The sequence below is a fragment of the Triturus cristatus genome, chromosome 11 (genome assembly GCF_964204655.1).
Source record: "Triturus cristatus chromosome 11, aTriCri1.1, whole genome shotgun sequence".
Lineage (NCBI taxonomy): Eukaryota > Metazoa > Chordata > Amphibia > Caudata > Salamandridae > Triturus > Triturus cristatus.
This window is the reverse complement of record NC_140594.1, coordinates 102,998,738-103,023,806: the sequence shown is the minus strand read 5'-3', so window position 1 is coordinate 103,023,806 and position 25,069 is coordinate 102,998,738. Positions and strand designations below refer to the sequence as shown.

The 25,069-nt window shown below is 48.4% G+C and overlaps 1 protein-coding gene across 1 annotated transcript in view; it reads right to left on the bottom strand.

Moving 5' to 3' along the window:
• Positions 1 to 1,382: 1,382 nt before the first annotated feature.
• LOC146783419 (solute carrier family 2, facilitated glucose transporter member 11-like) overlaps positions 1,383 to 25,069 on the bottom strand; it is an 890,872-nt gene continuing 867,185 nt past the window's right edge. The window contains exon 12 of the mRNA XM_085636334.1: positions 1,383 to 1,586. Coding sequence (XP_085492460.1) covers positions 1,383 to 1,586 — 204 coding nt within the window. The remainder of the gene's footprint in view (positions 1,587 to 25,069) is intronic.

Genomic DNA, 25,069 nt, shown 5'->3' with positions numbered 1-25,069 from the left:
TAGTTGTTTATTCTGTTTATGGCCGGCCTCTCACAAGCTCTGGACAAGGTCATATCACACTCACCTAGAGTCAATAAATTGGGTATCTCCAATCTACTCTACGCAGATGTCATAGCTTTAGTCAGCCAAATCAAGATTGGCTTACAGAGGCTCTTAAATGCACTAAAACAGCATGCTGAAACACACATGATGGGGTTACATTTCACAAAGATAGAAGCCCTGTTGATAATAAGGAAAGAAATTACAACTATACAAATGCCACTGAAAGGATCAGCCCTTAGAGAACATGACAAAATATAAGTGCCCTTGGAGTCATAATGGATGATAAAGAAACAATTGGAGAACTAAAATCACTAATCACGAGGAAAGGATTGACACTAATCGGCCCTTAGAGCTCTCTTTAGTGTCCTGAGAGACCATAGTACATTACCGATTTTGATGGTGATATCTGCAAAGCTTCTACCAACCCTGGCATACGGCTCAGAAGCATTCCTTGGCAGCAACTCAATGGCCATTGAACGAGCCATTCTAAGAACTTATAGATTTTGTATTTCCCTCCCAAAATACGTATCACGTGCACACTTACACCAAATTCCAAAACAAGTGTTTTCAAGACATGGGGCTTACTTGAAGATCTGCCATAGATTCAAATGAGCTCGTAATGGATCTTTAAGTGAACAGTAGGGGAAGTAAATGTTGGAGGCTGTGTCAAGTTGAGAGCTCCTGTTGGTTGTTCGAGTGGTCAATGTACCCTAAGCCAATAAGAGTTGTGCAATTATTTATGAATGCTGTGGAGAGGGAAAAAGGAAGGATTTGGAATTGTAGGCGGGGAGAAGTGTGGGGACAGGCTGGATTCTAGTTTGAGTGGCGAAAGGGGTGGTGGCAATATAAAAGGTTCTTCTGTGTGCATGGCCACCAGAAACACTGACAAAGCCTTCATGCTTCACGACTACTACTATTTATGTATACAATTGTGTGATTGTAGTTGGTAAAGGAGAAGTAGGGTGTTTATTAGATGTACTAGTATATTCCAGCATTATGTAGTGTATGTATAGAACATGCTTGAAGCCCTAGACGGGTGAATATTCGATTATGCTTTGAAAGACAAGCAGGGCTCTTGTCAGTTACTGCACAGGTTGTGGCGTTGAATTAAAAATAGCATCTTCTTCAACTTGTACGTTGTGTGGCAGATATATAGAAATACACAGCAGTGCCTTTCAATGAAAGCAGCTCGACTCCTGTGCTTCGTGCTTCTTCTTCATTGGCTCACTTTGAATGACATGTGGATGCCTCAGTTTCAGCTGGAGTGGACCTCAGGTGAACCTTGTGTATCCTATAAGAGACGGAGCTGGTATCCCATAATCCAGTGATAATTCTCCTGATCAGAGTTTAGTGGCAAGGATAGGAAAGTCATTGTTCTCCAGGTCATCTTTCTTTTTTGATCTCTGGAAGTTCAGATGGTTGAACGCTTCCATAATCTCCAGCATGGTCTTTCCCTTGGTTTCTGGCAAAAACCGCCAGACAAAGACTGTCATCAACAGGGAGTACATCAGGAAAATTAGGAAACAGTATGTCCCCAGCCACTCCTGAAAGAGAAGTCAAAAGTTCAAGGAGAATCCCTTCTCTACCAAAATGCAAGTTCACAAACATTTCACGTCTTCTTTATCCTGAAACATGGACTCCACTAAGGTCCTTATTCCTGTATCAGCCCTAAAATGCGTCTGGTTAAGTGCTAATCCGTTCTATTAAGTACACAGAACATTGTTTGTACAAAGTGCATATGTGCATTATGTTTGGAACGTGAATGCCCTCAGTGCGGTGTTTCTTTCAGAATTGAATTGAAAAGATATGCCTTGTTTCTGCAACTGTGATGCGTACAAGAAAATTGTTATTTCTTGGGTGCCTAAAATCTCAAGACTAATGTGCAAGTGCCTTCAAAGAAATGTGTTCATTCATAACTTCTAAATGTTAACATTTCTGAATCCTGAGGATTCTCCTTTGTCTGAAAGAGAGGTAGCCTGTATCCTGTGTTCTGTGCTGCATTTGGACTGAAGCCTAAATACCAGTGATAGACCAGCCAGGTCCTTCTACCCTCCTTCTGACAGCACTGGGCCAGTCCAGCCTGCTGCTTTGCCCTGGCTGACTGTTTTTTTTTACATAGTTTTTAAGGGTTTTCACATCACCAACAAATTGATCATGACATACATGCAGGTGCAGGAGCAATTTGAAAAGGTACGTACATATATGAAACATTCCAACTCCCCCTCATCCCCTAAGCTGCTCATTGAAGTTCACAACACTTCATGCCACTAGGGCAGTGGGCATGTGGTGTAGTTATTCCTCTCGTAGTGGAGTTCCGCACCTGCAGCTTCAGTGTTCTTATTCTTGCTTGTGAACTACCCATCTCACTAGGGCCCCCAGCATTGCCTCCCCACTACTTGACCTGTCATCCCTACTCACCGTGTGTTTTATTCCTATGGTACACTACCAGTGCCAGGTTCATGTGGCACTTCACCTTGAAGGTCTACTAGCACCTGCCTCCATGCTGCCAAATCATAATCCAAACATTTATTGTGTATCACGTGTTTAATTCTGACTTCCTCCGTTACCGCCCACTCGGACATATCACTCAATCATTCAGTATTTGATGTCAATTTGCCTTTTGGCAAGTATTAAGCCCAACATTAGAAACTTATGGCTAACCTTCATTTTTGATGGAGCCGGGCTCAGCCCAAGTAGCATTGTGTGTGGGTCGCATGGGATTTCCCATCCTATCATATCATTTAAACATAGCAAGATGTCTCCCAAGTAGGGTATAATTGGGGGGCAAATCCACACCAGGTGATCAAACCCCACAGCAGGGGCTCCGCATCGCAGACATCGGTCAGACCGCGTAGGATATATATCATATAGGGTCTTGAGCCAGAGATATGCACAGACTGTGTTGTTATATTGTATCAGCTTAAAATGTGCATTAGAACTCAGAGTGTGCACCCCCATATGGAATTTATCCCAGACTCTTGTAGTGAAAACCTCACCCAACATCCCCTCCTACTTCTTATGCATTTTGGGTACTATTTTCGGCAGATCCTCTCGGGGTGGGTAATTAATCTATGGCCCCTAGAGAGTTCTAACATGCTGGTCAGTGTTTGCGAGGACAGCGACTCTTTAGGAATACATGGCCAAATCTCACGGACTGTTGCTGATATCTTGGCGTAATGTAGGTATTGTCCTGTCTCGAGCATAAATGAATCCACTGCATCGTCACAGCTAATAAACTGTCCCCCTAGAAATAAATTACCCAGGACGTCGCAACCTCAATTCCACCACTTCTGCACCGACATCACCTCTCGCTATGGCTGAAAATGGCTTCAACGCCCATATCGGCGTATCACACGCATAGGACGCATGACGGATTACCCTCTTAACAGTCCGATCCCATATCCAGCTCACTTGCAGAACCAGGGGTGGCATTGCGGCCGGTACCCATCTACCACTCATAAGCAGGTTTGGGACCTTGGTATCCCCGTAGTTACCCCTGAGGAGTCTCTTCTTCCAGTTGTCACCCTTGCCTAATCATTGAATGGCATGTTGAAGATGGGCCATAAAGTAATAGAGTTCCAGGTTATGGAGTTCAACCCCTCCCAATTCCCATGTCTGTTTCAACTTGGCAAGGCCCACCCGTTTCCGTTTAGTGGCCCATAAGAGGTTTATGATCAAATTGTCCAGCTCTTCAAAACATCTCTCGCGAAGATCAGATAAAGTACCAAGCAGTATATATAAACACCACAGTGGCACCACCATCTTAACTAGGGAAGCCCTTCTCATGAGCAAGAGAGGGAGGTCTTTCCAAAACTGTATCAACACATGGATCCCTTCCATTACTCTGCCTATATTAAGATCTAGGAACTGCTGTTCCCCATAGGCAATCCGAATTAGCCCCTCCCACCGGTGGAAAACCAGTCCACCCCCTTACCCTTACTGATGCTGAAGAAATCTGCTGAGAGTACAGGGGTTGTTCCTGGTGTGGTGATCGCGTGAACCTGTCTGGTGGAGTGTCTGTGGCACTGCACTGACTGTGAAGTTTGGCGATGGATCACCTATTGTGCCTAGTGCTCTGTGCTGTTCACGTTTGAGGCACGAAAACTTGCTAAATCATTACAGTTTGAAACTAGAGGGGGAGCGGTGTCTGAGGGCTGATTGCGAAGGGGCGCCTACTGGCACAGCGGACATTAAAGGAAAGTGGCTGGTACAAATCACCACCGGACGAGCCGCTGTCTGGGGCTGCAGCCTGATGTGAGCACTGGAAGCATTGTCTGGCCATCTAACAGATGGCTGATGTAGACTGAGCTCTTTTTGTGGGCCCTGGAGGTTTGGGATTGCCATCGGCGTAAATCCTGAGTAAACCCTGGAAATCGAACCTATCAAACCAAGCTACTTGCTTTATATTGTTAAAATATGATATAATATTATAATATTAATATAATATAATTGCTCCCCCGCAGACTATTGTTTTTGGATTTTATCTTTTGCTTTTTGAGATTTGTGTTTGCTTACCTATTCAATTTGCTCCAATTTTACGATGTAATCTGTTTTGCTACCTGTTTTGCTACCTAATCTGCTCTTGATTTTTAATTCCTCACTTGTTTATCCTACTCCCCTATTTTATCGTGTTTGTTTACCTATTTAATGTGATCCATATTAGCACTGAAATCTGCCTTTACTATCTTATCTGTGCCTGACTGTATTTCCTCGCTTATTTGCCCCCTTGCTTGATTCATCATATCTACCATGCTTGTTTCACCTTCTCTACCCTACTGAACATCAGTGATGTAATTTGTTTTGCTTTCGAATCTGCTCCTGATTTTATTCCTCTCTTGCTTAACACTACCTCCTTATCTTGCCCCCGATTTTTCGACCCCACACTCTCCCAGCGCCCCCCCTTGGCTCCCAATCCTCCTCTCACCCCCTACCCCCATCTCCTTTAACTTCCTTCTCTTCACTCTGTCTCCCTCTCACGTCCACCCAACATGCCCCTTCACAGCACTGACCATCACCCTCAGGACCATACCCTCTCTAAACACTGCCCCAACTCCTGGACCGTTCTCTACCCCCCAAATCTCTCCAAACACGCAAGGAAAAATTTCAAACATAAACTCTTCATCCGCAACCCTGAAACACTCATTGTCGATAACTACCTCAGCCTCACCTCGCCCATTATTACCAACTACATCTTCTACTGCAAACGCCCTTCCAAAAGGAAGAGCATCTTCCTTCAACACCTCCCTATCTCTAAATCAAACAATATACCATATGGATTTAAAATATCCACCGCTCCCTCCCCAGCCTTTCATGGTGATATTGATATATCCATCTTCAAAACAGGTAACATCCTCATACAAGCCTTGCCATCCCACCTATCTATCTTTGAACACCACTTTAGCACTATGTCTCTCATCCTTAACCACTCAGCGCCTAACACTCCTCCTCCCCAAATGAACAGAACCCCTCAAACCTCTTCCTCCCCCCTCTCCCCCACTCTACCTCCACTCTCAACCTTCAAAAATTAACCTCACCATCTCCCTGCCTGGACCCCCCTATTGATAAGGACTACACCCATCTCCAATTACCTACTTCTCATCCCCCACTTATCTCCCTCTCTCCCCCTAACCCCCTTAACCCTAACTCCTCTGACCCCTCCTTGAATAATGGTAGCCCCAAACTCCTGTCACCTACTTATCATTCCCTTCCTATGACCCGACCTCCCCTTGTCCACCAAATCTCCCTCCCCTGACTCAACCACTCACTTACTTCACCGTCTTTTCCCCGCAATCACCTATCACAACTCCTCACCCCCCTACTCCTACCAATCCCATACACTCTCTGCTGCTCCCCTTCCTCTCTACCCGCCCCCCTCAGGCTCTACCTACCCAACCCCCCAACCCCGCACCTCAACCCCCAATAAACACCCATCTCCCTCACACCCCCTCACCCCAACCCTCAATGATCACACATCCCCATCACACCAATATATTTGTTTCTCACTCGCTTCATGCCCTTTTATCCTCTCTGACCACATCACCTGAAGATTTTTGCCCCCTGTATAACCTAACCCCTCCACTCACACTTAACAGCTCCGCCACCCATCACTCCATACCTACTACCCTATCTCCCCCCCACACAGCAGGCCTCCATCCACTACTAATCACGACCACTCCCTATCCCCAGACCATTCTCCTCCCACCTCCTACGCCCCTTCATTCCTTCCCTGTACCCGGAATACCCCAAGCCTACACAACACTGTACTCGTCCTACCTACTTTAACTTCCGAACCCCTCATTCCTCCCAGCCCGTCACCCCTCACCCCACACCATCTACCACATCTCCCCCTCACACATTAGTCCACCCTCTGCAAATAACACAGACCACGCACTCCCAATACCTCCCCTCTCAATTGCCCAGATCATACACAACATTGAATGTGACCTATCTAATTTAACTACGGAATTTGCCAAACTCAGAAAAGACTTCTTAGTCCACAGCACCAGTACCCTCCCTCACCATAAAACCACCATCCTCCCTCCCTCAAACATCCCCAATAACAAACACAACCTTTGGAGATCACTCCCTCTCCGATGCCATAAGCATAGACCTCTCCGCACCTCGAACCGTCTCTCCCCGTCCGACCTCGCCAACCTATCTAACTCCTGTCTTCCTAATCTGCCAACCACCAACCCTCCACTCCCCTATGCCCCCATCCCTGTTATCATAGGGACAAATGGAACCCCCTCCTCCCCCGCTTCCCCCAGACCACCACCCAAACTTTTGCTGATCCCCTCTTGCCCACCTTCCATACCCAAACCCAAACCACTGAAATGCATGCTAGCTAACTGTCGCTCCGCGATCCTACACGCCACGGAAATCTTGGAAACCATCCTGAGTGAATCCATTGATATTGCATTCCTCACTGAAACCTGGCTAAACGACCACTCAACAAGCATACTTGACCTTCTCTCCCCCGGGATACTCTATTCTTAGAAAAGACAGACCTTACAGAGTTGGGGGAGGGCTAGCCATTATCTTCAAAAAGGAACTTCAGATTATCCTTATCACTTATCACTAACCCAGGCTACTCCTCATGCGAATACCTGGAAGCAGAACTGTTAACTCAAAACTCCCTCCCAATTCGTCTACACAACATCTATCGTCCCCCGGGACCACCACAGCCCTTCATTGAGGACTTATCTGATCTACTTGCGCAATCAGCATTATCCAACTCAAAAAATCTCTTTCTTGGGGATCTTAACCTCCATTGGAATGATACCAATGACCCCACCATCTCCCTCCTCACTACACTTCTTGAAACCAACAAATTCAAACAACTCTGCCAATCTCCAACTCACACTAAAGGATCCATACTTGACGTCATTCTGTTCAACGAAGATCTGACCTCCGTTACTAATATCATCCCCACTGACTGGTCAGACCATCACCTTTGCTACCTCAGCAAACCTCCCCGCCCCTAAAACTACCAGACCTAAGAAATTGACCAGAAACCTAAAAGGCATCCCCCCAGGTGTTCTACAATCAAAACTCCAAGCTCAACTTCTTCTCATTCCCCCCTCCCAAAATACGAATGAGCTCACTGAACTATTTAACAATACTGTTACAGATATTCTTGACCAACTAGCCCTGCCTAAACTCAAAAACCAAAGAAACACCCCCTCAAACTCTTGGTTTAATACAGAGATAAATAATGAGAGATGGGCACTCAGACAGTCGAAAAGAACCTGGAGACACCATCCCTCACCCTTCCATCTTGCACTTCTCAGACATGCTAGATCCACTAACAAAAAACACATCCTCAAGGAAAAGGCATCCTTCTTCCGCACTCAACTTAATTGTGCCAAAAACAGACCCAGGGAACTCTTCAAAATCATCCGAAACCAAACTTCCCCCGCACCTCCAAATATGACAGCCTCATCCGACAGATGTGAAGAAATTGCCCACGTCTTCTCGGAAAAAATTGCCAAAATTGACCAATCCTTCCTTCCCACACAACTATCTTCCAACTCCCAATCCAATCTTGTCCTCACCTCTAATGCCTACTCCACATCCCCCCTTCAAGACAACACTTTCTCTCCTCTGCCCTCTATCCTACCGCTCCCCAGCAAGCCTCCTCAACCACCCATTTCCATACCCCCCCACCACTCCACAGGCCTCTCACCTTTAACATCTCCAGTAACCAACTCCCCTAAATCTCAACTTAAGAACAATGCCTCCTTGCTCAACTTTCTCCCCGTCACTGAGCTTGAAGTTCTCAATATAATTGGCAATCTAAAACCGTCCTCCCACACAAAAGACCCAATACCCTCCAACCTTGTCCCTGCCCTTAAGCACATCATCACCCCATTCTGGACCAAAATCATCAACACCTCTCTCTCCACGGGCTGTGTCCCCTCCTCCCTTCAGCTTGGTCAAATGTCGCCCATAATCAAAAACCCCAATGCTGACCCCAATGACCTAAATAATCTCCGCCCCATCACTAACCTCCCCCTTCTCTCAAAGGTACTTGAAAAATGTGTCCTACTACAACTAAACAAACACATAGAAAATTTCAACCTTCTTGACCCCTTTCAATCTGGCTTCAGAAAAGGCTGCAGCACCGAAACGGCAATGCTCAATGTCATAGATGACATCCATCAATCACTTGACAATGGCGAGACCTGCCTTCTTATACTTCTTGATCTCTCCGCAGCATTCGATACAGTCAACCATTCAGCCCTACTTAATGTGCTTAGGACCCGTTTCGGTCTTAATGGCACCGACTACAAATGGTTCATCTCTTATCTACAATACCGTACTCAGCAAATCAAAATTCAAAACTGTCTCTCTGCCCCCACTCCTGTCTCCCTTGGTGTCCCCCAAGGATCTATTCTCTCTCCCTCCCTCTTTAAACTCTTTATGGAACCCCTCACCCTCATTCTTAACCAAGCAGGCATAAATTACCACCTCTACGCTGATGACACCCAAATCTATTACAAGATTAAAACTCATGCTGACATCTTACACCTGAACAACACCTTTACCAAGATCCAAACCTGGTTCCATTCCAATCATCTCAAACTCAACCCTAACAAAACCGAAATCATTCTCTTCTCCCCCAAAAATAACCCTCTACCCGTTCAATCTTGGATCCCTGACCTCAATGCACTCAATTGCTCACTCACCCTGTCCAACTCCATCAAATCTCTTGGCATCACTATCGACAACACCCTAACCCTTAATGGTCACATCAAAAACTTTGCCAAAGGAGCCCTCTTCACTCTCCGTCACCTCAAGAAAATCAAACCATTCATACCCACCAATGATTTCAAACTCGTAGTTCAGTCGCTTGTTCTGTCACGTATTGATTATGGTAATGCCATCCTTAATGGAATCCCCAAGGTACACCTAGCTCCAATCAAAGCTGTGCTCAACCTTCCTGCCAGGCTCATCACGGATTGCAACCGCTTCGATCATATATCCCCGGCTCTCAAATCTCTTAAATGGCTCCCTATCGAAGGCAGATCTGCCTACAAAACCGCCTACATTACTCATAAAGTCCTCCACCAAAACACTCCGCAGTACCTCTCAAAGAAACTCCACACTACGGGCTCCACTCGACCTCTGAGAAGCACCAACACCCTCCTCCTAATCCCACCTCTGCATAAAAAGAAAGCTACACAATCTCGCTCCTTCTCTGGCAATGTCCCTATTATCTGGAATGCCCTCCCAAAAAACCTGCGCTGTAATCCCTCCTATTCTAGTTTCAAAAAAGACCTCAAAACCCACCTCTGTGTTATACTCCTGATCTCTTATCAATCATACTATATTTGTTCAGTAATATATACCCTGTTCTCCTGTTTCACCATTTACCTAATTACTTAACTGTATAGCTCCTGCCCCTGTTTATTTATCTTGATTTGTATAATGCTCATGTTGTTTGTACTTTGTATATTTCACATTTTTGTTGCGCTACCTTTCAAATGTTTTTATACCCTATATACTATCCTTATCTTGTAAAGCGCTCTGATACCTCTGGGTCTAGCCAGCGCTATATAAAACCTTAAAAAGAAATAAAATAAATAAAATAATCCCCAGATACCTTATCCCTTCTTCACCCCACGGCAGCCCCACCTGCGGCAGCAATGCAGGGGCCACGGCAGTCAGTTCACCCAATGGTAACAGCTGGAATGTGCAAGGGTTTACCCGCAGCCCTGACACCTCAACAAAATCTTTCAGCGCAAGAGTAAGCACCGGGACAGATTCCTTTGGGTTCCGAGAGTACACAAGGGCATCATTGGCCTATAGAGATACCACATGTATGCAGTGGCGGGCACTATTTATTGGGGATGGTGGGGCAGGGGGAGGAGAAGGGGTAGTTGTAAATGGACATAAATACAAAAAAAACCACTTACCTTCTGGCCGGCCACCCGTCCGGCCGCCGCCTCTCAATCCAATTGCCGCCGCCTCTCGCTCCTCGGAAGCGAGAACCAGGAAGCATCCAGGATCCTGACTCACCTTGCCAATCACATTGCTGCAATGCAGCGTTGTGATTGATCTGAGTGCTGTGGATCAGCACTCAGAAGGGGAATGGGGGCCTGGGCCTGTTCTGCACCCAGGCTGTAATGCGGCCCGGGTGCAGAACATGCAAAGTGTGCATGACTTTTTTGGGCAGCCCGAGAGGACCAGTCAAACAGTTATGCAAACTTTAAAGTGAAGTGACCACTCCTCCTCCTGGCATTCCAGCCCGCCCGCCCCAGGAAACAAAACACTAAAACAATAATAGCACTGGTTGTTATCATTTTAGTTTTCCTTTTAACTACTGCTCGCAGAGTAGTGGGGCGATGCTCCTCCACCTTAGCGAAGGAGCCGCCGCTGCATGTGTGATGTCATCCACCGGGATCCCCAGGATTCAAGTCTGTGATGCAATAGCGCCGCCAGCGGCTCCACCGCCAGGGCAAATAATTGGGGCAACAGATATCAGTCTTGTTGGAAGCTCACAGACACCGGTCTGCCCATTCAAATCCTAGCAGACGGCTCTGCGTAAAGTAATTAAACCCTCAATATATACTTTGGACTGAGACCCACCTTCTGCAGTACACTTCAAAGGTATTCCCATGAGGTGAATGTCTGTTCAACATCGAGGAATGCCAACGCATATGACCCTTCACGCACACTCGGAGACTGGATGACATGGAATAGTCCACACAGGCTACATAGTACTTCTCTGCTGAATGAAGTCGCATTGGTCTTCATGTATCAGCACAGGCAAGTAAGGAAGCAACCGGACTGCCAATATCCCACTCAGTATTTTGACATCTACATTCAGCACTGAAAGTGGCTTATAAGAGAACACCTCCACTGGATCCTTGCCTGGTTTCGGTATGAGAACTATCAGGGCTTACAATGTTGTCAGAGAGGCGTCTGCATCCGAGCACCTCCTGATATACCTGCAGAAGCTTGTCCACCACCACATCAGCATATTTGTGGTAAAATTCCACTGGTCTTTTAGCAGGTTTCTGCTGTCGCAGTGCTGCAAGGACCTCCTCTTTTGTTATGTCTTCGTCAAGAGCTGTTCGCTCCTCTGCGCCCAACTTAAGGATGTCTACAGTTGCCAGAAAGGCCATCCCTCTGTTCTCTGGTTCCTCTCCCCATCGCGCATATACCCCTTTGAGGTGAACACAAAATACTTTATTGTTAGCTACTCGGGAGTTGACTAAGTTACAATGCTTGTCTCAGCGAACTTTTATCGGTTCCCTAGACTCCTGCTCTCGTGTCAGTCGCGCTAACATGGCATCCAACCTGTTTCCCTCCACATGCAGCTGCTGTCGGTATGCTGTGTAAGTATTTTTTCTAGCCTGGGCCTGTCATCTAAGAGATCCTCCCAGGTGCGCTGTCAGTCCTCCAGTAGCTGCGAGGGAAGCTCACGATCAATGTTATATAGTTGTGATTCATTACGGGACACGTCTCAGATTAATTGTTGATGGATTCCATATGTGGTTTTAAAGCAGACTCCTCTGAGTACCACCTTCATGGTGTCCCAGTCATTGGCCCTGCTACTCGAGCGACACCAATTTTCTCTTGAAATAATAAGGGAGCTTCTCTCACACTGTAGTCATGAAAGGTGGGACTATCAGTGCCCCTGCGCAAAGGCTCCACAGTGGCACTGCAGGGCTTGTAGACCCCGTCCGTCAGCACGCGGGAGTGGTCAGATATATATCACACCATCAAGCAAATTTCGCAAATTTGTTGTGCCAGATCAGGTGTAGTAAGACAATAGTCCAGGCAGCTATACGTTCCCATAGCCTGATCATAGCAGGAGAACTGCCTAGAATTTGGGTGCCTCTCTCTCCCTATGTCTATTTGACGGAACCTCTGCATCAGCTCTCTCAGTTGCCCAGTGGCTTTGTATTTCCCTGGGGGGGTCACACTCCAGTATCCCATCAATCACACGAATAAAATAACCTGCTAATATCATTCCAGCAGTCAAATATGGGCAACAGTCACCATCAGTCCAGCAAAGAATTGTGCCCAATCAATGTTAGGGGCACAGAAATTTAGAAAGCACACTTCTCGTCCATCACGGACTAACATGCAGGATCACAAAGCGACCCTCTGGATCTAGTAGATGTCCCCAATGTTGAAAGGGCACCCCAGAGACCACCCACATAAGGGCACTCCATGCATATCCGGAATCCAATGTTGCATAAACCTGACCTCCCCACCTCCTACGCAAACTTGGGATACAGTCTTCCAACACATGCGTCTCCTGCAAGAAAGCCACAGATATACGATATCGTTTGAGGTAGACATCCACCCTGCATCATTTCTCCAGCTGCGCTAGCCCCCTGACATTCTATGTCAGGAACCTGAATACCTCATCCACCATAAATCTTTCTACAGATAATCCACACAAGATACAGGTTTACGAATAAACCCAGCCACACCAGACACCATGACCTCCATTCCCTTAGACAGCTAACCACCCCCCTTAACTGTGTAGGGAATGAAATATTGTTTACCATCAACACCCTCCACCTCATGAGAAGTAATTTTAATTTGTGATGTCTATTATAAGGCAGTGCATAAACATATGGTTCCCACCCCAGTCCCAATATTCCGTATATTTATTCAAAAAGAATACAAGAAACAAACAAGTAGTCACTCGCTAGATATCAGCACCCTAAGGCGGCCGCAAGACAAAGTCTCAGCACCTGGATCCCTGGTCCCTACAGCCCCCACCAGCTCCTGCCACTATCTTAATCAGGTACTTATTCAGGTTTACTTGATCATCAGAGTTTACTGACATTCCCAATGGCAGTCACCGAGCCAGGATAAAATGACATAATTGTGCCGGAGCAAGGGCACCCAATCATCAGTACCTGCATGCACATTTATATGCTGGCCTGCTTGCAGTTCTGATGCTCACAAAGTCTCCTTCCAGGGTGCATCTTTGTGGCCACACCTACCATGCTCCACTCAAACGTCAGGCCGGACACCCATCCGTGCTGTTCGTTCCAGACTCTGGGCTTCTCCGCATGCTAAAGAATGAGTCCCGGGAATCTGGTGTGGCTTCCCTGTCTCGAAGGGTGCCATCTGATCACACCACAATGCTGCCTGGCAAGCCCAAGGTTCCTGAGCGTCTTTTCCTACTGGCATTTTTCCTGATGTGCGCTGATTGCAGTCCAAGCACTAGTCATCTCTAGACTGGAGTATGGCTGTTCTACCCTCTCGGGTTTACCCAAGATCTCCCTGGCACCTTTAAAAGCCTGCCTCAATACGGCCGCCATGCTACTTACTGGCACAAGGAAATTCAACCACATTTCCCCACACCTGAAAGCTCTGAACAGGCTTCCTCTTGAGGCAAGGATACAGCTTAAACTAGCTTGCATTACACACAAGGCTTTATACTCAAACTCCTCTGCATATCTTGCATGGAAACTTGGGATATCTGGAGGAATCAGAAACTCCCAGTCCGCCAGAAACCTCCTGCTGCAACCTGCTCGCTTTCGGAAAAAAATAACTCACAATCGTGCTTTCTCTGGGGCCGATCCTAGAATATGTAACTCTCTCCAACCCACCATCAGAAGAATTCCTTTTCTGTCTCGTTTCAAAAAAGATTCCAAAACCTTCCTTATGGGTAAATTTGTTGTTTAAATTTTGCCTTCAACCACCACTATGACCTTGATATACATCTGGTTATTGCCTCCCTTCGGATTACCTAGTCACCCCACCAAGAAACCTCTGGTCTTGTCTTGAGTGATTGTAAATGTAATCTGTAAATACGTGTCATATCTCTTATGTATTCTGCACCCCGCCACCTCCTAATTGATTTTTTACTCTTGTGATTCTAAGTCTTTTTGTACAATCCTATGATTCCTGCAATGCGCTCTGATACCCTAACGGGTCAAGTTCGCGCTCTATAAAACACAAAATTAATAAATAAATAAAATAAATAAATTGTCTCTGCACCATGCGGGAAGGCACTTCAGAGTGCTCCAATTTATCAGAGATATCTCCAGGTAATGTATCCTCAAAGTCACTGGCCTCATTCGCTGTGAAAAATAAGTGTGCCGTCCCTCCATGCACCACCCATAGTTATGCCAGGAACATCAGGCTGTAGTGCAAGTTGAGGTCACGCAGTCTCTTTTTGATGGCTATGAATGTTTTGCACTGATTTTGGACCTTCTGTGTGTAGTCCGGATAGAGATTGGGTGACCTTCAAAGTTCGGTGGACCTCTGACTCAAACCTTTGTCAGCACGCACACCCTTGTCTCCACAGACTACATCCTCCTCGGAGACCTGAACTTCCACCTCGAGAACAACGACACCAACTCCACCACCCTGATTGACAACCTCGCCAACCTCGGACTCAGACAACTCATTACAACGCCCACCCACTCCACCGGTCACACGCTTGACCCCATCTTCTCCGCATGCGCCCACTTCACCTTCAACCACACCACCGAACTCCACTGGACCGACCATCGCTGCATCCACTTCACCTTCCAGAAACCCACCAAGCACCACTGCACCCAACAGATCCCCCACCGCAGCTGGAGCAGAGTCACCGAAGAACAGCTAAACACCAACCTCACCCGAAGCCCACCCGCTGACCCCACTGACCTCAACACCACCGCCCGCAACCTCAGGAGATGGATCGACAACTGCGCCAACACTCTCGCCCCGATCAAGATACCCGCCAACAGACGCACTAACACGAAGGCCAGCTGGTTCACCGCTGACCTCCAGGCCTCCAAGCAAACCTGCCAAAAACTAGAGAAGAAATGGCACCGCGAACAAACACCAGACAACTACGCAACCCACAAGAACACCATCCGCAGACGCCATCAACTCATCAGGTCCGCCAAAAGGGCCTCCTTCAAGGACCGCCTCGACAACAACGTGCACAACAGCAAAGTGCTCTTCAACATCGTGAAGGAACTCTCCAACCCCAGCTCCAACACCAACGACATCCCATCTTCACAAGACCTGTGCGACTCCCTTGCCACCTTCTTCCATCGTAAGATCCCAGACATCCAAAACAGCTTCAACAACCGGGCCACCCTGACAACCACCGACACCTCAGACTCCACGGCCACCACCTGCATCGCTCTCCTGCTCTACTGGACGAACATAAACGATGACAACACCATCAAAATCATGAACAGCACCCCCTCCGGCTCTCCGTCAGACCCATGCCCACACCACATCTTCAACAAAGCTAGCGCCACCATCACACCCCACCCCACTCCCGCAAGGACATTAACATCTCCTTCGAGACCACAACCTTCCTGGAGAGCTGTAAGCACTCCGAGATCAACGCCTTACTCAAGAAACCCACGACAGACCCGGAGGACCTCAAGAACTTCTGACCCATATTCCTGCTCCTGTTCCCAGCGAAGGTCATCGAGAAGACCATCAAGGGACAACTGACCCCCTACCTCGAGGAGAACAACACCCTGGACCTGTCCCAATCCGGGTTTCACAGCAACCACTGTACCGAAACTGCCCTCATCCCCGCCACTGATGACATCAGTGCCCTGCTGGACAACGGCGAAACCATGGCCCTCATCCTCCTGGACCTATCAGCCGCCTTTGACACTGTCTGTCACCGCACCCTACGCACACGCCTCCACAACGCAGGGATCTGAGACAAGGCTCTGGAGTGGACCACCTCCTTCCTCTCCGGTAGAACCCAGAGCGTCTGCCTCCCCCTTTCCGGTCCGTAGCCTCCGAGATCATTTGCGGCGTACCACAAGGATCATCCCTCAGCCCAACTCTGTTCAACGTCTACATGGCACCGCTCGCCCACGTCTCCTGACTGCACGACCTCAACATCATCTCTTATGCAGACGACACCCAGTTGATCCTCTCCCTCACCAAGGACCCCCTCACCGCCAAAACCAACCTCCACGAAGGAATGAAAGTCGTCGCGGAGTGGATGAAGAACAGCCATCTGAAGCTGAACACGGAAAAGACAGAGGTCCTCATCCTCGTCTCCACCCACTCAGCCAGGGACAACTCCAGGTGGCCGACCGCACTGGGAGCTGCACCGACACCCAACGACCACGCACGCAATCTGGGGTTCATCCTAGACTCAACTCTCTCTATGACCAAGCAAGTCAACGCCATCTCATCCTCCTGCTTCAACACCCTCCGCATACTCCGCAAGATCTACAGGTGGATCCCCACCGGTACAAGAAGAACGGTCACCCAAGCCCTCGTCAGCAGCAGGCTGGACTACGGAAACGCCCTCTACGCAGGAGCCTCGGACAAACTCCTGAAATGACTTCAACGCATACAGAACACCTCTGCATGCCTGATCCTCGACATCCCTCGCAACAACCACATCACACCCCACCTAAGAGACCTACACTGGCTTCCCGTCAACAAGAGAATCACCTTCAAGCTCCTCACCAATGCTCACAAGGCACTCCACAACACCGGACCGGCATACCTCGACAGACGACTCACCTTCTACACCCGGAACCGCCAGCTCCGCTCCGCCAACCTTGTCCTCGCCACCATCCCCCACATCCGAAGATCGACCACTGGGGGCGAATCGTTCCCCCACCTCACCGCCAAGACCTGGAACACCCTCCCCATCCTCCTATGGCAGACCCAGGACCTACTAACCTTCAGGAGGCTACTCAAGACCTGGCTATTCAAGGAGTAGCAGCACCCCCCCACCAGCACCATGAGACCCTCATGGGTGAGTATTGCGCTTAACAAATGTACTGATTGATTGATTAATCCTATTGCAGTCTCAAAAATTGAACATGCGGGCTATAATGGCACATGGTGGTGCACCCGGGCGTGGTGGCTGCACCAAGGCCCTGTGAGCCCGCTTAACCAAGAAGAATTTGGACAACTTGTGCGGGTACATAATTTTGTCAAGCCATTCCTCTATAAACAGTTCCATGGAGTGGCCTTCTCCGGGAAACCTTCCAATCATAGGTTATTCCTCCAGGATCTGCCTTTGGAGTCCTCAACATGGTCTTCAAGTCACACTGTTAATTTCTGCAATAACTACACTGTCTCTCGAAGATTCACTACTTCTCTTTGCAGTTCTTGCACCCGTCCCTCCATCATCATAACTCAAGTTCACATCAATAGCCACTGCATATATTTTTTAGGCCAGTTCCGCTTTTGAACCCTTAATGGCCTCCATCAAGTCTGACAGCGTTGAGTTCCTGCCAGGGGGTTTTGCTGTTTGGGCCAATGTGGACTCTGCATGTCCCTCTCCTGATTTTTCTGTGTATAATTTACTATTTTGTTGGCCTAGGTTAGACTAACACCGTCGTCTTTCACCATGCAGTTCCTGTTCGTAAATACTGCCAAACCACGTTCCGCCATTACATTTAAGACTGCAGAGTATTTCATGTGACAAAGCTCTCCCCCTCAGGCAAAAGGATCAGAAGGACCCCAGGTGCTCAATGCTGCAGGGGGGCTCCCCTCAGTCACCAAGTCCTCTGGCAGCAGGGACCACTGATCACAAAAGTGACATGCCTCACCTATGGCCGTGAAGCTACAGCCCCCACAGTAGTATACACCTCTCACTTCATCCAGGTGACTGTTGTCCAGTGGTCACTGCAGCATTCCTCAGGGATTTGGCGCATCACTTCAAAAAGTGGGCGGAATTTGCAAAATTGACTTTCGCAAATTATCGCGAAATTGCACAATATCTCCGCGAGCATGCAAAACTTTCGCGAAGAGGCGGAGATTGCTTTTCCCGCCCATTCGCGATGTGTTTTTGCGTGCTCGCGGGGAAATATATCTCCAACTTGCCTATGCGGTCGCTAATGGGCTTGGCCATCTTGCTCGCGATGCTCATTTCCTGTTCGCGATCACAATGACGTGCTCGCGATCGCAAACTCTCGTGGGATAGCGCGACCGGCTACCAACAATCCAACATCTTGTGGCGCGAGTGAACGGATAGGAAAACTCGTCGGCGAACGCAGGGACCCGGTAAGTCGTGACAGCGCGCGAGAATGCAGTTTTAAAGCGCGAACAAGGAAACTACTTCCGTTTCGCAGCAGGTTGAGAAAGTTTTGACATTTTCACACTCTCCGCGGAATGCGAAAATGTCAAAATATCGCTAATTCCGCGAGCGGAACAAAATTTACCGCCCAGGCCTAATCACTTCACCTCTGCCTGTGGAACCCCAAGGAAAGCAGAGCCATTTCAATCAGCACTCCTCCCTTAGGCACAGGTCTTACACAATGATGGCAATACAGCAGTATCTCCACCCTGGTCCGCCAGGAGTTCCCAATGTCAGGCTGCCCTTAGGTTCACTTCAACTAGGAGAGACGGGCCCCCAGCAAGTAAACAGTTTACAATGTGTGTCCCACCATACAGGTCACCCCAGGTCAAGTGTGTAGGCACTCCGGACTGGGGATCCTCACTCAGTGGCCCAGATGTGGGCTTTCCTTATCCAAAGCGAAGGGGCTTACTATATCAGGTGGGTGGACCAAAAGTTCCTGCTCCCTCTTAGTTTGTCATCAAATGGTGGTTGTCTGAAAACATGACTATCACATTAGGGGAGACCCCTCTATTGAGAATGTGGGTGACGCACCTCCCTTTGTCAGCAATGCAGGCAACTGTCTCTCCGAGTAGTGCACCTCAGCCAAGGCCTTCACGTTCAAGGAGAACCCCCTGGGGCCGTCCTATGCCATGCAAGGTGTGACAACAGAAGTTACCTCAAGGGAGCGATTGGAGCGTCCACCCCAACAGTCCTCATCTCAAGCGCCTGATGCTAGAGCTGCTTAGATCATTTGTACTTCTTCCTGCTGCTGCCGTTTTCTCAGGGCAGCTGCAGTTGCCTCGACTGGAGCGGCGTATATGGGGAGGCCCAGATCTATTCTTCTGCCTCACTTCACATCCAGCCCAGAGCCTCCAGGGTCCCATCAGTCAATCAGCACCTGCTTCGCATGCCGCCCAGGGAGCCCTCAAAGTCCCGGGCACCTTCCTCCCAGAAGTGCTCTCAGGGTCTGCAGCCCAGTGTAGTCAAAATGCAGGCCAGTAGCACAGGAGGCACTGACCCGCATAGTCACTGCGGGTCTTCCACCACCAACCTGCCAGGGGTCACACAGGCTGTACTGCGAGGAGAGAGTCCGATCCAACCTCGATGCACCCCTTGCTTGAATCCGCCAAGGTTTCACACTTTGACAAGGTCTAGATTATGGCCCACATCTCTGGCTACTCTTGACCAGTCCTCGCGGCACAGGGGCTCAGGCACTCAAATTGACTCCTCAACAGGAAGGGCAAGTGTCAGGGGATTGTTTCAGACTTGCGGGGAATGGTGCCAGCCACCGTAGTCCCAAGATAATGAAGGATTTCGTACGAATCCAGTGGGAGCTTGTGGGAGTGTGTCTATGCAGCCATCTTGCTTTGCCACGCCCCCCCTTCCTAACTGATGTTGGAGACTCAAGTGCATATAGTTCCTGAAGTGACACAGTAGTTGTGAGATCTGAGAAGACCGGGGTACTTCTGCTGGGTTCTCTTAGAAGTTGCAGGCTCAAGGGCAGCACAGTGTACAATGCTGAGGCGTTGACATATTGCTAATATAGGTAACCTCACCCCGCATGACGAACATAGCATGCAGAGCAATCAAATAAACACACAAGACATGTTTGTTGAAAAACATTTTGCTGCAGGTTTATTCCATTCAAGAAATATGCCGATGTGGTGGGTCAACTTACGGGCAATCAAATGGCAGGCAGCAGTGACTAACCCAAGCTGCCCAGCCCGCCTGATAAGCCAACTGCACAGTGGCCAATACAATCAGTGCTACCCTTTTGTGGGGATTATCCCTTTACTTTTTGGGGCGGAGCATATCAAGGCAAGCCCCAGGTCACTCAGGCTTACAACCGCCTGGAGGACTAGCAGTGTGCCATCGTTTTCCTCCAGGGTGCTACTGTAAAGACTCCTGGGGTTTGGCATAGGCACCCCTATTCTGCTCCTGAAGAGAGTACCCCTATGTACCATTCAGCCTCTGGATCGCCCTGTAATTTCGCCACTGCTCTGGAATGTGGCAGCCATCACATCCAGGGCCCCCCACCAAGGCAGGCAACTTTCTTCACTTACAACCCGCTGTTAACAGAGCTACGCCCAAGTCCAACAAGAACAAGTCCATGCCGACCTCTGACAGGTGAACCCTGTCCTCCTCTCAATGCCCCAGGGTGTTGGCATATATCAGTCCATGTATAATGCCAATATGGTCCTTCAGATTAGGGGTTGGCTGAGCCCTGTATTAACCCCTCTCTGCCCAGGCCCTGATTTCTGGATTTGCTGGTAAGAATAGTGGAGTTTATCTCCAAGGCCATCAGTATATTTGTTAACAAGTTATTGTTTGTGGCCAACACAATACCCTTATCTATACCCGCTGACCTCCAGTTGTATGGGAGTACAAATATTAACCCATGGGGAATTTAAAACTACTGCTGTCTTCGTAACCACAGTTCTTGGTGATATCATCCCTTGTGCACTGTCTGCAAATATGTGCAATTCCATTTGGTCGTTGCCTAAGCTCTTGTCTACCTCCCCTACTTGGCGTGTCCCAAATTTAATAGTTCAAACTGAAAACCATCTGCTGCACCAGCAAGTGAAATATGGACCCCCTGGAGAGGGTCATTGGGCGGGGATAGGGTAGAATCTTGTGACTGATGGTACCCCGCCCAGCCTGAACTAGCACCTTGGCGTGGCCCTCTCATCCATCAGAATCATATGACATGTATCGAATGTAAGCTTTGTCATGTCCTATTGAGGACGCCAGGTGCACATACCTACCTAAACCCAGAAAAAGGTGGATCTAACCACAGGGTGGTGAGTCCTGGGGTCCCCTCAGGGTACTCCAAATATTCTGCTACATTACTTGTCTTCCTTGCCTGCAAAACCCATCAGTCTGACTGCGCTTTCTTTTATTGTATTTGAAATTAGACAGTGAAATAAACAGCCATTGCATCATTACAGCCATTTATAGTATTAGATCCCAGATACATGAACAGATAAATGTCATAGGCTACAGTTATCAGCTCTATCAGTCATAGATGTGACCTGGGAATAGCTTTGTCATAGTGGTCCGGGGGATGCCCGTTAAAAAGTACTTGGAGGGCTTCCCACATGAGGTGCGGAGGGTTGAGGAAAGGCTCCCAACGTTAAAGTTTAAGATATGCGCGGGCAAGTGCCCAGATGCCCCTAGGGCGAGACATAGGGGGTTGCAGCTTAGCATAATCGTCTACCATGCTTTCACAGCAGCTCAGACTCTCCAGCCAGTCTGATACAGAGGGCATTTTGGCACTATTCCAGTGTAAGGCTATCTCTCTTTTGCCCAGCAATAGTGCCAAAGAAACCAAACACCTTATTGCCCGTGGAACATTTAGGGTGAACCTCAGGAGAGCTGCTAAGGGGTTAGGCGTAATGGCAGAGGCGGTAATATCTGAAATTCGGGAGCATATGGCAGTCCAGTAGGTGGCTATCGCTGGGCATGTCCAAGTTAGATGTGCGAAATCTGCACTGGGGGAGTCACGTTTCCTGCAGGGATCAGATCTGGAGGGGTCAAATTTGGCAATGTCAGATGGGGAGATGTAGTACATATGTAGAAACTCAAAGTATAGTAACTTATGTCTCTGGTTAGAGGAGATGTTCTAGATTTGTTTGCAACAATAGTCCCATATTGGGTCCGTAAGATGTGTTTCTATTTCCTTCTCCCACTTATTTCGGACTCGTATAGTGGTGCCTGGTCTCAGCGCTACGCAGGAGCGGTATAGTTTAGAAGTCATATGGCTGCTGCCTGGGGCTGTGATTACCATTTGTAGGGGTGAGAAGTCCTCCGGCGATAAGGGATATGTTGACATGAGGGATCATAGGTGGTTATGTAGTCTCTTAAAAATGAACAAATCCATATATTGTTCACTAAGTGTAGGACATGTCCATTGGGGAACAAGTCCCCCAGTGTATGCAGCGAGTAGGGGTCTAGCATGCGCTTGACCAATGTTTCTTTAGTGAGGGGAAGCCATGGATTGTCAGGGAGGGGAAGATTTCCGTTGTATAAAAGTCCTCCCCCTAGCAGTCGTCGCATTCTGTGGTAGGCCCAGCAGGTCATGGAGACAGCCTGAATTTCCTGGGTCTTTAGCGGTATGCCCGAAGCCAATATCTGTGAATGTAATAATCCTTCTAGTTGTGCGAGTTCAGGGCGAATGTACGGGATGCGCGTGTCCGGGTGATACCACCAGTACGTATAGTGGCACTGGGTGGCAAGATAGTAGAATTGGAAATTTGGTACCCCAAATCCTCCCAGGTCATGTGGGAGTGTGAGGGTATCCCATCGGATTCACGGATGACGCCCGGCCCATGCCAGTCTTTGTAGTGTACTGTGTAGGATGTGGAAGAATGTCTGCGAGAGCGGAATGGGAATGGTCGTGAATAAATAGAGGACTTTGGGGACTATCCCCATTTTAATTATAGCTATACGCCCGCCATGGAGAGGGATAGTTTAATCCATCACTCTACGTGTGTCGTGAGGGAAGCTACGACAGGGCCGTAGTTTCGCTGCAAGATCTGATCCCTGTGTATATATACAGCAAGGTATTTTGTGCCATCTGTGGCCCATCGAAGGGAGAGGTCAGGAGTTAGTGGTCGGGCAAAGTCTGTTAAAGGGAGGAGTTGTGACTTATTCCAGTTAACCCTGAGTCCTGATAGTGCACCATATCGTACTATTTCTTGTATCAATGAGGGGATGTTGTCTAGCGGATTCCGCACAAAGAGTAGTATATCGTCTGCGTATAGAGAGAGAAATAGGAGCCCACGTCAACTGCAGTCCTGATGTGCGTGATTGTCCTGCAATATGCAGACCAATGGGTCCAATCCCACTATAAAGAGAAGGGGGGCCGGGTGGGGAATTTCCATTTTACGCAGTACCGCATAGAGAGAAGGCCATTCTAGAGAGTCAAATGCCTTTTCGGCATCTAATAAGGCCAGTGCTGCACGTGTAGTGGGTGAAACCTTGTTTAATACAGAAAATATAGTACAGAGATTTAGTGAGGTTGACCGGTGGGGCACAAATCCTCAATGAGAGCCTGGTGGCTAAGATTTTGGCAAAAATTGTATTGTCTAGTGTTAGAAATGGGGGTCTCTAGTTGGCAATGGCTGGCCACTGTCCAAGTAGGGACCCTTCTTCCTAAGTCAGAGTAAGCAGCCTACACCCTTTGACAACCCCTGCTCAACCCTGTGGTAACGTAGCACGAGCAGCAAGGCTTATCTCAGAGGCAGTGTGTGAAGCATTTATGACCATACACAGTAATATAATGAGGAACACTACAAATGGACACCACTCGAGTAGTTATGAAAAATAGGTATTTTTATATAGGCTTAATCACAAGACCAATAACAGTAAACAAAAAATCCACAATACTATAAAAATATAATTACTTTAGAAATGCTGCAAGGAAAGATAGTTCAGGATGCACAAAACGATGTCTAGTTCAAGGCAGGGGCCTCTGCGACCCTTTTACTCACAAAGTATCTGGTTCCTGGAGCAAAGCAACAAAAATGTCGCTAAGGAGTTGTAGCGAGAAATTTCCTCACGCTAACCAGCGATGCGTTGAATCCTTACCGCAAGGGAGGATGATGCGCTGGGTTGCGGGCAGGACAAAGCGACAAGCTTCCTCACGCTAAGCCGGTGATGCGATAAAATCCTTGCCGCGAAGGGAGGATGATGCACCGAGCCTGTTGCGTGTGCGATTCTGCTGCGTTGAAGAAAATGGCGCTCCGCGAGGGAGCGACGATCTGGATACGATGCGGGGAAAATGGCGAACGCTCGGCGACCGCGCTGCGATGAGCTTGATGCGATGATTTGGGGTTAGCGAGTGCTTTGGGGCCCGCTAACAAACAATGCGACAATTCTCGGATAGCGGGCGTTTCCAGGCCCGCAGACAGGTGCGGCGACGATCTTCGGGGTTAGCGAGCACTCGGCGACAGCGGAGCGGCGATTTTCCTCACGCTCACCAGCTGCAGCGGCTCGCTAACGGGGGTTGGTGTCAATTTTCAGCGCTCTCTTCTCAACAGTAAACTAGAGGCCCTGGAACTCACAGGAGCCTCACCTGCCGATAGAAATCCTCGCTGGGAGGAAACACGAGGCTGATGGTGGAGTCTGATGTGCCTGAGACTCCAGCAGGAGGCTAGCTCTCTTCTAGCCCTTGGGTAGTTGCTGTAGATAAAATAAAAGATCAATCCAAGTTTCTTTCCTCTTCTCTTGAGTCCAGTAGTAACAACTGCAGGCCAGTCCCAGAAACAGCACACCAGCACAAGGACAGTCCTTCTCCTGCAGATTCCTGTAGTCACACGGACAGAGGTTCTTCTTCTTGTAGTCCAGGAGCAATACAATTTGTAGGGGTTTGTGCACAAATATTTATACCCCCAAAGTCTTTGTTCTTAGGGGTCCCAAGTCTCTGAACCCAGCCAGAACCAGTTCTGCCCAGCCCTGGAGCACTTTGTTGATCAGGCTGCATCCTTCCTTTCAGAA